Source organism: Elephas maximus, chromosome 1 (genome assembly GCF_024166365.1).
Source record: "Elephas maximus indicus isolate mEleMax1 chromosome 1, mEleMax1 primary haplotype, whole genome shotgun sequence".
Classification (NCBI taxonomy): Eukaryota; Metazoa; Chordata; class Mammalia; order Proboscidea; family Elephantidae; genus Elephas; species Elephas maximus.
Genome location: NC_064819.1, coordinates 33,257,593 through 33,273,489, shown reverse-complemented (window position 1 = coordinate 33,273,489; position 15,897 = coordinate 33,257,593). Strand labels below are relative to the sequence as shown.

The following is a 15,897-nucleotide window of genomic DNA, read 5'->3' as shown; positions in this document are numbered from 1 at the left end:
AGGAATGTACTTAAGATTTTAACTTTTAGATTAAACCTTAAATTTAGTGACTTTTTTTTTTAAGTTTGCCTGTTGAAGGAAACCAGCCTAATTTTCGTAACAGAATGGTACTTTTTGGAACACTTCATATTATGGTTATGCCAGCTGTTTTTGTTGGCCTTACATTTATTCCTCTCATCTCCCAAAATTAGCGGATCCGAAATTGTGCTTTTAAGAGAATTGCTGTCGGTGAGATGAGAAATGCCTTCTCCATCTGGTTCCAGAATTGGATCTCAGTTTGTTTCTCAGTAAGTGGGTTCGGATGTAGTGTGAGAAAAAGAATCAAGAATTTTAATAAATCTTTGCCCAGAATTCTACCTAAATGACGGGCAAGCAGGATTCTCTACCCACAGACACACTTTGCTCTACCAAAAGACCAGTCCCCACACACAGTTATGAAGTCGGGGCGAGTTGTGTGAACCCGCGCCAGTGTTGGGAAGAAACGTGAGGTAACAAACGTAAGGGAAGAAAACGTGAGGTAACAAAGTAACAAACGTTAGGTAACAAATGTAAGGTAACAAACGTGAGGGAACAAACGCGAAGGAACAAACGTAAAGTAACAAACGGGGAGAAACCTGAGGGAACAAACGTGAGGGGACGAACGCTGCGCCGACCGCCAGCCACGGAGAGCTGCGCAGTGGCTGGCGCAGCCGGCGGCGCGGGGTGGCGACCTGCAGCAGCAGTTCCACGCAGGCTATTCGGGGCTGACGGGGAGCTCGCAGCAGCGGAGTCCCGGAGCTTTCGACCCGGTTCCGCCCCCGGAGGTTCCCGCCTGTGGGAGCAGCGGCCGGAGGGGCGCACCTGGCTGCGGGCGGGCGGGCGCACCAGCAGCGACTTTTCCGAGCTCTTTCAGAGGAGGGAGCACAGCTCCTAATCAGGGAAGAACCAGAAAGTGGGGGCCCAGGCCGGGGAAGGCCACCCAGGCCCGCCAGCGTGGTGGTTACTGTGGTCCCAGGCGGCCGCAGCCCAGGCCGGGATCCCACGCTCCACGGCTGCCAACAGGAGGGAGCCCCTGCATCTTTGGGGACTGGGGGAAAGAGGGCAGAGTGAGCGGCTGGCTCGTGGTAGAAGGCCAGGCCGCAGCGTGCGGTGGGTAGCCGGCCGAGCTTCTCCGCAGCGACAAAGCCCCTTAGGGGCGGGGCAGGCCTTCTCGTTCCTCGGTCCCGCGTCCAGGCCGAGCCCGCACCGCTTAGCTGGGCGTTCAGGCTGAGCCCGCGCTACTTAACTGGGCGCCCTGCTTGCCTGATTCCAAGGGCGAGTCAGGCGAGCGGGTCGGCCTAGTTGAGGCCACTGAGTCCGGGCATGTCTCAGCCCCTTCTCACCTCCATCAGCACACCTTTCAAAGTGAACTCAAGCCTCACTCTGAATGCCAGTGTCTGTGGTTAGGGCCTGGTCGCTATTTGGAGGTTGAGACAGCAGCTGATCAAACCGAGAATGGTGGTGGTAGTGGGGATGAGCTCTCATTTCTTAAGTCTCCCCCTATACTTTGTTTTTAAACACCGGAGATGACACAACCCTGAGACAGACGAAGGCGCTGGGGAGAAAGCCCAGCCAAGCCGAGGAGGCGCTGCTGACACACTCCCCACCACTCAGCCCCCAGAGGGCTGCCGGACTGGGTCTTAATCCCGGGCCCAGCAGCCCCATGGGTTCCCTAACGGTGTTGAAACCACAAGTACAACTCGGCACCACTGAGCCCACGGTGCTTGTCAATAATCTGTGAATTAGATGCAGAGAGAAATAACGGCCTATCCTGTCAATGATCTTCAGATTACTGGGGGGGCGGGGGGGGGAGGGAAAAGGCATAGGGAGAGCCAGCAAAAAGAGAAGGGGGTGGGACCCATTGCCGACCCATTGCGGTCAAGTTGATTCTGACTCATAGCGACCCTACAGGACAGAGTAGAACTGCCCATAGAATTCCAAGGCTGTAAATCTTTATGGAAGCAAATTGCCACATCTTTCTCCCGCCAGCAGCTGATGGGTTCAAACCACCAACGTTTCCTTTAACAGCTGAGCACTTAACCGCTGCACCACCAGGGCTCCTTAGAGGGGTGGGAGGGAAGATAAAAGTCAGAGACCCAGCTCTGAAGGAGCCTTTAAAGATTATCAAGGCCAGCAATCTGAGAAGTCCGTTGGGACCAGTTTGGAAGCCCAACTCCATCTGAGCCAGGGACTCAAAGGGCGGCTCTAGGGGGTGAGCAGAAGTGGGCCCCTGGGAAGGCAGGCTTCTCAGACTTTTCTTTTGAGGCCAGAAGAGCTTTGGGGAGAGGGCTCCAGATGTCAATGGGAGGCCTTGAGGATGCCAGCCCACCGGAATGGGTGAACACTTTGATTTAGAGCACTTTGCAGGGTGAGCCACAGCTGCAGGTCTTTCAGAAAGAGTGGTAATAGTTTCGCTTAGGGCTGATGGTGCCTGTAGGGTGACCCCCCCCCCGCCCAATTGTTTGCTTTCAGCTTTTTTATGCCACAGGTGAAAGACTTTTCTCCCTTTCAGCTTTTTCATGCCACAGGTGAAAGACTTTTCTCCCTTTTCCTTTGATAGTAGTCACGCGTCCTTCAAGCACATGTTAAGTGTTTAATTTCTTCCCCTAACTCATTTTTGGGGTGCCAAACACCTCTGCTCTCTGAGGTTGGATGGGTTTTGTCACTTTTGTCGGTTTGTATTAAGACCGATTGTACTTCTGGAGACTTGTAGGTACCACAGAAATGATATATATGTGCCATCAAATCTCCAGAAGAAAGAAGACGAAATTCCATGTGTGCAGTTTGGGAGGGGACAAGCTAAGCAAAAAGAGGGGCTCCTGCTCGGTAGATTGCTGTGGCAGTGACCTAGCCTAACCTGCACTGGGGTGTCATTCACATGTCATTTAATCGGGTTTTTTTTTTTTTTAGACAAAACCTTAAGGAGGCATACGTTTGCTTTTCCCACAAAAGTTGTAGTCACAACTAAATGTAATAATCACAGTTGGAGAATTTTTATCCCTAAAACGAGGGTAACAGCCCCAGCCACTGGAAAATTAGGACTCTCAAGAAGCCCTATTCTTTTTTATGTGATTAATTGGAAAAGATAGTGTGGTCAGTCTGGGAGGTAAGTATTTAGATTCCCAAGCAAGGATTACAGGTGTGAAAGGACCCATGGATTTGTCTGGCCACCTGGAGTTCCTGGTGATATATTTGCTGGTATTTTTTTGTTTGCATTCCTTTCTCTTTTAAAAACCAACATCACAGACTCATTTTTTTTTTTTTTTTTTTTTTGATGCTACTTAAAACCATTGGTGGCGACTCAAAACCACTGGTAAAGTAAAGCTCTTTAAATTTTTAGTTTGTCTTTTGTGAGGGAATTGCTGTTTAAAACAATTAGCTCTTCTAATGAGAACACTTGCACTTTTCCCTGGACAGCAGCTGTAGTGCAGGGACAGAATTTTATCTTATGTTGAAACTGCTGGATAATTCAGAAACGGATGTGGAACTATGCATTTTGGCTTGATCAAGTGTATGTTCTCTTTAAGCTTGTGATATAGAATATGAATGTGTATATATAGGTCTGTGTATATGCATATGCACACATATATAAGTATTTCTTATTCCAAAACAATTATTTGAGCTGGAATATGTCAGATTATAAATAATATGATGATTATTATAAACAGCCCTGAGCACACACACGAGTGATTATATATTACTTTTGTGGCTATAATTTGAAGTAAGGGGGAAATATATTTAGTTTTCTAACTGTTGAATTCTTTTAAAAATGTATTTATTCCAAAGAGAATTAGTGAGAAAAGGATCTGAACGTGGAACAGCTCTGCATCCGTTAGGTTTAAAGGGTTCTTACCGCTCTCGAGTAAAATTATTTGGTGAAATTGGGTCTGAACTAAAACAGCATTTGCTATCCTCTTGTTCATTTGTTATGTGTAATGCCACTCCTGGGAATTAAAGGCAAAGTGCTGGAGGGACAGACAAGAAGGAAAAAATATGATTAAGCAATTTTAAATTGCCAATGTACCATGCATCCGTCCACATATCTATGTCTTTCTTGGTAACTAGAAAGGGATAGAAGTTTATGCTTGCCTCTATATCCTCTAGAAGCATTTATTGTAATCCCTGTCAACAATCTTTCACACTTCCAAAACCTGACAAGTTTAGCATCGGGAAAAAAAAAAATGGGGGAAACGTAGATGGGAAAAGTTTCTGTCATTTTGAAAAGTGTTTTATAAAAATTAAAGTGCCCACCACACCCCACACCCTCTCCAAGATTCCCTATGAGAGATCCTTCACAGTCTAAAAGCAATGAAGTTTGTTAAGGATACAATTCTATTTCTAGTTTTTGCTGTTGTTTTCCATATGCTGACTTCTCCCAGCTTGTTTCTTGATTGTTTTTTGAAAGGTCTGTGGTCCTCTTATAAGGAAAAAAAGGCTTCCTAGCGTATCTCTTTACCTTCATTTACCTGTGGTTGTTTCAGAAATCCTGCAGACCCAAGCCTTGGTCAGTCTGGAAGTCGTGTGGCATGCTCCTATTGGGAGTGGTTGAGATTTTTTTGTGTGTGACTTAGAGGGGGAGAGAAACTTTTTAAAAATTGGCTTGTGCCAGTCTCCTTAATTGGCTTATTTATCTCCTTGTGTTAGGGGGTAAATATAAATAAAATGTTTTCATCTGACCAGGTTGCAGCAGCGTTGTCCTAAACATTTTAATTTTCCTTTACTTATTGCTTTTAAAATCAGTAACTTTTCCTGGGTTGCTCTGCCTCTCTGGCTTACCAGACTCCTGATGTGATCACTTACACTGAAGTGTGATCAATGCTGTCATCACTTGCTCGCAGATAGTTGGAAGGTTAGGGTCTGGAGGAAACAGGACAAAGAAATAAGAAAGGAAAAAAAAACCTTCATTTGGCCAAATTTGACTCCTAATATATTTAACCAGTTCCAGAATTAGAAAGCCTCTCTGTACATTTTCTTCTATGGCTCTCTCTTTTTTCTTATGTAATGAAATTAGAACTTTTCGAGCCCACAGTTGACATTTTTTCCAGAAAATTGAGTTATCAAAGCAGTAATTATTTCACGGGGAGATAAAACTCTCACAGCCCTAACTGTCCAATGGGGCCCTTTTCAGGTTTTAATTACAGAATAAAATTAGTCCGCTCTTCCTCGGAATGGTTAGCGAGTGGTTAAACAGAGCTTCCCCCCAGTACTGGTGGTCGTCAAACTCTGCTAATTAGCAATGCTGAGAAATTCCAGTTAACAAGGACATTCTCCAAGACTCTGCAGGTTCCCTGCCGTCTGCCTTCATTTCCATAAGAAGATTAAGAGAGGAGGGGAACACACTCAAATTCAGATGCAGAAAAGAAGCGTTATTTAACAAGCATCATAATAGTCAGATGCTTGGCTAGTTCTCACCTAATTACTGCAAGTTAAACCACTATTTGCCACTAAGAAGAAAAAATAAGTCTACAGTCCCCGTCTCCACAAAATTGTTAGTTGGCTTTAGATATAATACTTGAAGATTTAGAGGGATGTGGGGGCTTTAGGAAAGATAAATCAATGCAAAAAAAAAATCTTTAAAATTGAGTTACACTTAGCAGCCCTTTTTGGATCCAGCCTACGGTAAAACAAAATCGAATCAGAATATTCCAGTAGTTATGCATTTGTTCCTTTTTTTTTTTTTTTAACCTTGCGCTAAAAGTTCTTAGGGTTTTTTTTTTTTTTTTTTTTTCCCCTGCCCATGGAAGGGAAATGTTTCACTCTCTTTAGATTAAGGACTTTCCGTTTTCATAAATTGTGTCAATGGCAACGTTTTAAACTCTCACAGGACAAAGAACTCTGTTCCAAGTCTTATTTTGGTTCCCTAGTAGTCACTGGTGTATTGTTATACTGTAGTTGTCTGCTAAGATCCTGAAACAGTGTTGTTCTGTCGACTCTTGTGGTTGTTATAGTTAGTATTATATTTAGGGGTTGAAATAGAGTGGCCAGCGATCTGATTTTTTTAATACATATGTTCCAAAAAATCTAACGAGAAAATTGTCTCTGCTATCAGCATCTTCTTTAATCTGGTTTTCTTAGCACATGGTTATTCATAAATGCCAGCCACAGTTAGTTTATCGCCTTGATAAGTACAGCAGGCTTAATTAAAATAAAGCTGCACATAAATGCAACCAGTAAGAACACAATTGTAATGTATTTCCATACCTTATTTATATGATAAAAGCAATTAACAAAGGACCTAGCAGCCCCTTTAACCTCTTAAATGCATTATGATAGAGTTCGGGCTGAGAATGTGCAAAAGGTTTTATATATCACCTTAAGGGGAAAAAATTGTGCATCTTGCTATGATTGAGGAAGAGAGAGAGATTAAAAAGATTTCCTTCTCTAACGATCTGTTATTAGTATTTATTTCCATACGTATACAGCACTATTATCGGCACCAGCCCCTTGGGTTTTTTTATTCGAACTTAATTATCCAAGAGCTTTTTTTTTTTTTTTTTTTAGTTTTCGGAAGAATGCCATTAAGCGCAGACCAGTTCGTACCCAATCATAAAGTGAATGCTGGGTCTGCCCTTCGTGGCTTCTGGACAATAATCATTCATTCATATGTTGAATCTCATAATTCGTACGTATTTTTTCCCATGGCTTAACCTCCCACTTATCTCGAGGTTATATGTACATTTCTAAGCTAAGCAAATTAAATCTGATTCTTATGATTTGGTCCACAGCTTGTATGATATGTTAACTTTTCTTTTGTTTAGATTACGTGTAATTAGTTTGATCTTCCTCCCATCCCCCTCATTTTTTTCCCTTTAATCCCAAACACTTTCTTTTTAAGGAAAAGGCGTAGTCTTGGGAAAACAAATCCACCAGTAGGGGGCGCACCAGCCACATCCCTGAAACAAGCCGCGCTGAAAAGCTGGTGGCCGCGGTCTCCAGCTCTCTCAACCTTTTCTTTCCTAATCTCGACGTCAGCGTTTACTTTAATATAACACCTCGATTAAACAGAAGACATTGCTTTATTTTGAAGACTACCAATACCACATATTCATACATATCGAGAAGTCCAGCTTCACCCTTCTTGAGTTCCCGAAAGCAAACACAAACGGCAACTTAGAAAAATGAGAACCTGTGGGGGAAGAAGGGTTGGTTCGAAATAATTTAGTCTGCAGGATTTATTTTTTTCATAACTTTTCTGGATTTCCAGTGGGCACACTTAGCTTGAGTTTGCCAAGAAGAGAAAAGCCAGGAGGGCAGGGATTGGGGGAAGCTTGAGGGTTTTTTTTTTTTTTTTTTTTTGAGGGGTGAGGGGGCGGTTATTGAGAAGAAGACAGTAAGGAACAAAACAATGCCCCGTTTTGCAAAGATAACAAACGGAACGTGGCCGGTGGATACCATTCAGTACGTTTGCTTAGGGTGCGTAAGGGAAGGTCAGGGGAGGGGAGGGCGGTGAGAGTTACAGAAGAAAATAAGTAACCCTGATGGTTTAAGCCCTTTATAAAATAGAAATGGCATCAGGTTTTTTTTTTTTTTCTCCTCCCTCCCCCCCTCCCCCTTTGGAGTCAAGTGCATTTTAGCCACAAAGATCCCAACAAGAGAGTGGAAGGAAACTTAGACCGGGCTTTGTTTGACTCCGTGTAGCGACAACAAGAGAGACAAAACTACCTATTTGTAACGGACGTGCTGCCACTGCTCTGGGCATTGAGCGCCTACCTACTGAAATCTTTACGTCGGGACAATGGGAGAGCGGCTAAAATTACCCTCTTGGGCCCTGGGCGGGCACCATTCCTGAGTCCCTACCCCCACCGCGCATCCCATCCTCCAGCCCCCGCCTTCCTGGGCTCCCCCTGCCCAGTCCTGGCCCCCTTCTCCCTGCAAGCGCAGCCTGCACCTGTGCGTGGCGGGCCCTACCCCCGCCTCCCAGGCCAGGAGCCCCCTCGAAGCGCAGCCCCCTCGGAGATGCGGCCCCTGCCTCGGAGCCAGCGGGGGGGTTGCCCAGGCTGGTTCTGCTGGAGTCCTGGGAACTCTGCGTGGGAGGGAGTTTGTGAGTCCGCCCAAATGCCACCTCCGTGTGCGCCGTGAGATGCCTGGAAGTTGAAATCACTCTCCCCCCACTGCCTGTACTTTTGAGCGTCCTTCTGTCTCTTTCTTCTCCCAGCCGCCGTTGGAAACCCGCACAACTGAAATCCTTCTTTGGGTAGTCTCAGGAGAAAAATGGGGAGAGGGTACGAGCGTGCGCATCCGTGGGCACCGACCGAGTTGGAGGAGACGGTGGGAGCTGGGGGAGGGGGCGGCAAGGGGACCAGCTGTGGTTTGCTGGGCCAAACCCGATTCGGGCAGGAAAAAGGGTGGTTGCCACAGCTCACCAAGGCCCTGCCTGTCCTCGGCTCTAGAGTCTGCCTCATGGCCGGAGCAGGATTTCTTTTTAAAAACAGAGCAAGTTGTGTGGAAACAATGAGGGTTTTGGGGACAGTGTTTCCCAGACTCCGAACTTCTTGTCGGGACCGTGAGAGGGGGCCAGAGAGCCCTGGCACCCGTGGAGGCCGCGGGGCCGCGGGAAGGGCGCGGAAGGAGAAGCCTCGAGGGGCTGCAGCTGGGCGGACGTGCGCGGAGGAGAGGGGGACAACGACACCAGGTCCTGCACGGCCTGCTTCCTGAAATGCTAGCCGGCCAGTCGCCCGGAGCCAGCCCTCGGCCCTGCCCGGCCGCCGCACCTTAGCCCCTTCCCGCATTTCAGCGCTCCACAGCAAAAAGTAAATCAATGTTAAAGTTTAAAGGAAAAAAAAAAAACGTAGTCTTAGTACTGTTTACCCACTTCCTCCGAAAAGGCGTGTGGTGTGACCTGTTGCAGGGAGGGGATACAAAGGTTTCTTAGTGGCTGGCAGGCGGGCTATGGGAGCCGCCCCCTCCCCTCCCCTCCCCTCCCCTCCCCTCCCCCCCTCCTTTCCCCTCCCCCTCCTTCCCCCTTCCCCCGCGGGCCGGCGCACAGGCCCCGCCCCCTTTCATGCAAAGCCGGCGGCGAGGCCGGGCTGGAGTGGAGGAGCCGGCGCGCGCTGATTGGCCGCTGGAAACCCATTTATTCCCTGACAGCCCCATCACATGGACGGTTGTCTATTAACTTGTTCAAAAAAGTATCAGGAGTTGTCAAGGCAGAGAAGAGGGTGTTTGCAAAAGGGGGAAAGTAGTTTGCTGCCTCTTTAAGACTACGACCGAGAGAAAGAAGAGGAGAGAGAACGAAAGAAGTTCGAGCCCCAGACTTAAGCCTTTCCAAAAAATAACAACAGTCGGCGGCGGCGGGACCGTCCGGAGGAGGAGGAGGAGGAGGAGGAGGAGGAGGAGGAGGAGGAGGGCAGCGCGGTGTCTGATCTTGATTGCAGTTGGCCTCTTTCTTCTTCCCCGCAAATTATCCTTCGTCTGCTTTTCCGCGCCGAGCCCCGCGCTCCCGCCGCCCCCGCACGCCTCCCCTCCTCTCCCCCCCGCCCGCGGGCCCCCCAAAGTCCCGGCCGGGCCGAAGGTCTGCGGCCGCCGGCGGGCCGGGCCCGCGCACAGCGCCCGCATGTATAACATGATGGAGACGGAGCTGAAGCCGCCGGGCCCGCAGCAAACTTCGGGGGGCGGTGGCGGCGGTAACTCCACCGCGGCGGCGGCGGGCGGCAACCAGAAAAACAGCCCGGACCGTGTCAAGCGGCCCATGAACGCCTTCATGGTGTGGTCCCGCGGGCAGCGGCGCAAGATGGCCCAGGAGAACCCCAAGATGCACAACTCGGAGATCAGCAAGCGCCTGGGCGCCGAGTGGAAACTTTTGTCGGAGACGGAGAAGCGGCCGTTCATCGACGAAGCCAAGCGGCTGCGCGCGCTGCACATGAAGGAGCACCCGGATTATAAATACCGGCCCCGGCGGAAAACCAAGACGCTGATGAAGAAGGATAAGTACACGCTGCCCGGCGGGCTGCTGGCGCCGGGCGGCAACAGCATGGCGAGCGGAGTCGGGGTGGGCGCCGGCCTGGGCGCGGGCGTGAACCAGCGCATGGACAGCTACGCGCACATGAACGGCTGGAGCAACGGTAGCTACGGCGTGATGCAGGACCAGCTGGGCTATCCGCAGCACCCGGGCCTCAACGCGCACGGCGCCGCCCAGATGCAGCCCATGCACCGCTACGACGTGAGCGCGCTGCAGTACAACTCCATGACCAGCTCGCAGACCTACATGAACGGCTCGCCCACCTACAGCATGTCCTACACGCAGCAAGCCACCCCCGGCATGGCTCTCGGCTCCATGGGCTCGGTGGTCAAGTCCGAGGCCAGCTCCAGCCCCCCCGTGGTTACCTCTTCCTCCCATTCCAGGGCGCCCTGCCAGGCCGGGGACCTCCGGGACATGATCAGCATGTACCTGCCCGGCGCCGAGGTGCCGGAGCCCGCCGCGCCCAGCAGACTTCACATGTCCCAGCACTACCAGAGCGGCCCGGTGCCGGGCACGGCCATTAACGGCACACTGCCCCTCTCGCACATGTGAGGGCCGGCCGGCGAACTGGAGGGGGCAGATATTTGCAAAGAAAAAACGTGGGAAAGGGCAGGGGGCGCGAAAGTGGAGAGAGAAAGACACCGCCCGGAGAAAAAGCCGATTCGCTCAACTACGGCAAAAATCTCATCGCCCGCAGCGAATGACAGCTCCAAAACAGAACACCGATCCCATCCACGCTCAAGCAAAAACCGCCACGCTGACGAAGAAACTTTTATGAGAGATCCTGGACTTCTTTTTGGGGAGTATTTTTGTACAGAGAAAAGCGGGGTGGGGGGGTGGGGAGGGCGGGGGAATGGACCTTGTATAGATCTGGAGAAGAGAGAACTACGCAAAACTTTTTAAAAGTCCTAGTGGTACGGTAGGAACTTTGCAGAAAGTTTGCAAATGTCTTTACCAAGAATATTTAGAGCTAGTCTCCAAGCGACGAAAAAATGTTTTAATATTTGCAAGCAACTTTTGTACAGTATTTATCGAAATAAACATGGCAATCAAAATGTCCATTGTTTATAAGCTGAGAATTTGCCAATATTTTTCAAGGAGAGGCTTCTTGCTGAATTTTGATTCTGCAGCTGGAATTTAGGACAGTTGCAAACGCGGAAAGAAGAAAATTACTCAGATTTGGACATTTTAATTGTTTTGAAATTGTACAAAAGGAAAAATCAAGAATACGTACTGGCAAAACCATCTCCGTGGTCTTCTTTAAAAGGGCAAAAGTTTTAGATTGTACTAAATTTTTTAACTTACTGTTAAAAGCAAAAATGGCCATGCAGGTTGGCACCGCTGGTAATTTATAGTAGCTTTTGTTGCTCAACTTTCCATTTTGTTCAGATAAAAAAGGCAACCTGGAATTACTGTGTTTGAAATATTTTCTTATGGTTTGTAATATTTCTGTAAATTTATTGTGATATTTTAAGGTTTTTCTCCTTTATTTTCCGTAGTTGTATTTTAAAAGATTCGGCTCTGTATTATTTGAAATCAGTCTGCCGAGAATCCGTGTATATATTTGAACTAATACCATCCTTATAACAGTACATTTTCAACTTAAGTTTTTACTCCATTATGCACAGTTTGAGATAAATAAATTTTTGAAATATGGACACTGAAATTATGCTTGAGTCTTTCATTTACTTGGATAACCCTGTGATTATACCTAACTCCTCGGGGAATTATAATACTGTGATCAGCCAAGAAAGCAAAATATCAAAAGCCTTGGTATAGCTCCTACAAGCAACATGTGCTAATGTTAATTGCAACAAATAAATGGCTGGATGATTAATTGAATAAGTCCTCCAGAAAAACTGAAATACTTAGGCTGTTTCTAAAATAGAAACTAGGGACTTGTAAATCCACCCCCTACTTTTCTAAGCAGCGTGAATAAGCGTGATGGGGGCTTGTACTTAACCTGATTTGTGCCACTTGTTGCCAGAAAGGAGTCAATTCTGAAATTTTTCATGTGGCTTAGCAGATGGGGTGTTGAGCCAAATCAGAACCAGGTTGGCTGGTTTTATTTCAGTTTTCTTTGCAGCACAATGGCCCTGTGGAAACCTGGGCATAAGGGAAAATGATGTTTCTTGTATCGGAATCATTGCAAACTACACATGCAAAGTGCTCCTCTGGTGTGTGGGGGTTTGGATTACTCCGGGCCTGCTGTTGTCCAGAGGAAACAAGTAGTTTGTGTTCTTTGTTCCTTGTCTTCATAAACTTTCTCCTCTACATTTTCCGGTTTAGAGGCCAGGGAAAGCAAAGAGCGTCCTGCAAAACTCCCCGACTTTTCACGGCTATTATTATTATTATTTATTTTCTTTTTCTCCTCTCTCTCCCTCCCTTCTCGAATTTTATTTCTTAAATTGGCAGCGCCGGTCCAAGCCTGTAGCCCCAAATCGGATAATCTCTGCAGCTGATAACAAGCAAAAGAGAAGCCAGGCAACAACCATATTAAAGAAGAAAACAATCAACTCTGAGGTAGATATTTTACTTCGTCCGGTCTAATCACGTTTGGAGATGATTATGCTTTTGATCTGTTAACAGTGTTTTACTACAGTCGTAGAGCAGTGGGGGGATGGAGTGGCGGTGGGGAAACAGGATTGGATTTGTTGTTTTCTTTTGCCCGAGGAAAGGTAAAGAAAGGCGATAGTAGTCCTCAGCGGGAGCAGAAAAGTTGGGGAATCGCCGGGGTCTTTAAATTAGCGCTGCTTTCTGCATCACTTTGGCGCGGCCGGGAAATCCGTAAACGCAGGTCAGCGTCTTGTCTTCCCAATTTACTAGCTTCGCTCTTCTATTCCCACCAAAGGGGTCCAGGAGCGACAAGTCAGGTATTCTTAAAAGGGGGCTTTTGCTTCCCGCAATTTCAAGGGCTTGTTGTGTCAACTTGCTGCAACTTTGAAGAAGTTGGAATCCGCCAACGCCGTCCACCTTTGAGTAAAGTAGCAGCTGCACCCACTAAGTTAGTTTGCATCTTCTCGTCTCCAAGAAAGTATTTCTTGTGTTGCTAATGTTAGTTCTGGACTGAGCTGTGGGTATCTCATTTTTCTGGAGTCCAGAAGAAACGTCTAACGACAGGGCAGACGACAGGATTTCAGTATTTTTATTTCTCATTGTTGTATTCTAGATATGTATTGGTTTTTATTTATTCCTTTTTGTTTTCCACCCTCACAGCTTTAGTGTAATATTGTGCTGGAAGGGACAATTATTATCCCAGTTCCCAATTCTCAGAAAGGCATTTTCCCCCCCTAATTAATGCAGAGACTAAAAGAATTTCCCCCGGCCCGGCCAGCCATTGTAATGCATATACGGATTATTCACGTGGTAATGAGCACATTCGACAGTTCTTGCTCACACATACGAATAAAAGAAAGTTTGAATAAAGATCCAAATGATCTTGTGGGGGTTGAGGGGCATATTCCCAGAACTTGAGCCAATCAACTATATAGAGTGTATATATTTGAAAAATAGTTATATTAGAAATGCGTATAGGGATTTAGAGTAATTACACTGGACTATACCCCCCCTTAAAAAAAAAAAAAACCTATAACATCAGACTAACTAAAAAACAACTTTTTGGTAAAATGCTCAGGTTCAAATATTTTTCAAGAGGAAAGAGCAATATTTTTGAAAGTCGAACTAGTTTGGAATGCTTGTCACTGTCTGCGCAAAACTTTTTATTAAAAAAAAAAAATGCCTTTCCCCTCCTGTCCCTCCATATGTACAAATCAAATACTTTAAAAAATGGAAGTCAATATTTTGTTTGCAAATATAAATTCTTTTTGATTACCTCTGCGGAGAATGATGCATATCTCATGGCATCATTAGTTTAATTGGGTTAAATGCTTCCCTGAGTTGTGTAGTGTTGTGGCTAGATTAATATTGGACATAAAATATTTTAATTATAATAATGGGATTTCAGAAATGGGGTAAAACCATAAACTTGCCCAAAGATGGTTATCCTCTGGTGCTGAAAATTAGTCATTGCATGTTCTGCTCCTTCCTCCAGGTATTATTCTGCTTATTAAAACCACTCAGTTTCCAGTCAAAGGGGGTAAATTTATATGTTTTGTTAGCCTTCCATGCGGAGTAGAAATGTGCAAAAGGATGAGATTACTGTTTGTTCCCTCTGCAATATTTTCTTTCCCTCACCTCTCTTCCTCCATACTTTGTATTTAGTGCATTAAAATATTGTGCTGAGCTGTAGGTGGAGATTACAGCAAGGTTTTCTGCCAATGCTGGGAAGCTGGTATTACAAACGGTCCCAGGGGAAAATGGCTCACATTAACCACTAAATGAATATTTGACAAGGGCTCATTCGGAGGTATTATTACTATAAACGTGTCCCTACTGGACTTTTCAAGGGTCAAAGAGCAACACTTCAATTAATTATTTAGACTGCTAGTAGATTTGGTTGTAATAGCTCTACTTATTCCTAGAACTGAGACAGTGTTACAGCAGGAAATCTCGGGAGAAGCTCCTCCATCAGCAATGCCTTAGATTGAAATACGCACGGAGCCTTGCCACTCCAAAGCTGACTGTTTCATAAAACCTTTTCCTGGGCTGGGGAAAATTATAGTCTCTTTTGCTGTTTCATTGACGGGTTTTGGTTTAAAAAGGAAAAAAAAAAACCAATAATTTATCTTAATTTGCACATCATGTCTCGAAAGGTCTTTTGGGGCCTTTCAGTTTGGGGAGAGAAGGGAGGGTATTTATTTATAACCTTTGCCTTTTCTAAGTGGAGATGTCATTGGATTTCAGAGACTGGGGCAGGCTCTGAATTTAGATAGGATACATGACCCTGTTTGCCAGTAAAATTCAGATTTTAAAATGGACGACTCCTATGGTAGGCTGAGTGCACTGGGGGTTCTGGTAATCTCAGAGTAAACTGGGGTACAAATTAGTCTCTCCTCCTTCATCTATTGGTTTGAACGCTTCGAGGTGCGGTGGGTGGGGGGTGCGTATTCCATTTCTGCCGCGTCACACGTTCCTCTGTGGCCCTAGGTAAAATAGTAAGGTAATGATTTTGAGAGTAAGATTCGTTGACAATAATATAAGTTGAATGAATAAGAGATAAGCTGCAAGGGAGGGGTTTGAGAAGCAGTAATTACAAACCCAATTCATTCAGCTTTTCAGAACTTTTGTTGTGGAAGCTCCATTGACAGGTTTTGAGCTGCCAGTTTTCCCACATTAGAAAGAACTGATCAGCCGCTCAGGGAGACCAGAAATACCGTTTAACTGCATAGTGATGGGGCCTTCATTTAGAACCATTACAAGATGAAAATTAAACAGTGCTTTGTGTGCACAAGGTTGACTTTTCAGTTGCTAACAGTTTATAGCTAACTGCTCTGAAATTGAAGTTTGACTGAGGTTTGATCGCCTGCTAGTTGGCACCACTCATTTATTTATCTGTTGTAATTAAAAGAGCTTTTTATCCCCCTCCCCCTCCTTTTTTTCTTACTCCTAGAGAATTTTGCAAAACAGGTCCTCATACTTTGCTTTATGGAATAAATTTCCTGTGCCATGAGCTTTAGCAGAGACTTGAGTTCACATTCCCCAGCACCCTCACCCCCCATCCCTTACAAGAATTTGCATTTCCCTTATTTATGCTGCGTTTTTCTGCTTTCCCAGCAAAGTCTGCTTTTCAGGCCAGCCCACAACTAGGGTTGCGGATAGGACTTGGTTTGGGTTTTTTTTTTTTTTTTTTTTCTTTGCTTTGCTTCCTTTTTTGCACCCTAAATAGGGAGAGGGCTGGGTGGATTTCTCCAGGGACCTCATCTACAAGGTGGATCATGCCTTGAAGATAGGAGAAGAAGGAGGGGGAACTCTTGACCTTTCCTAGGAATATATGGTTGAAGTCCAAAGGGATGTAGCCTCTG

The 15,897-nt window shown here is 46.2% G+C and overlaps 1 protein-coding gene across 1 annotated transcript; it reads left to right on the top strand.

Moving 5' to 3' along the window:
- The first annotated feature begins 9,531 nt into the window (after nt 1-9,531).
- On the top strand, nt 9,532-10,789 carry SOX2 (SRY-box transcription factor 2). Its single transcript, XM_049874850.1, has one exon. The coding sequence runs from the start codon at nt 9,572-9,574 to the stop codon at nt 10,526-10,528; it is 957 nt and encodes a 318-aa protein (XP_049730807.1). The 5' UTR covers nt 9,532-9,571; the 3' UTR covers nt 10,529-10,789.
- Nucleotides 10,790-15,897: the final 5,108 nt, after the last annotated feature.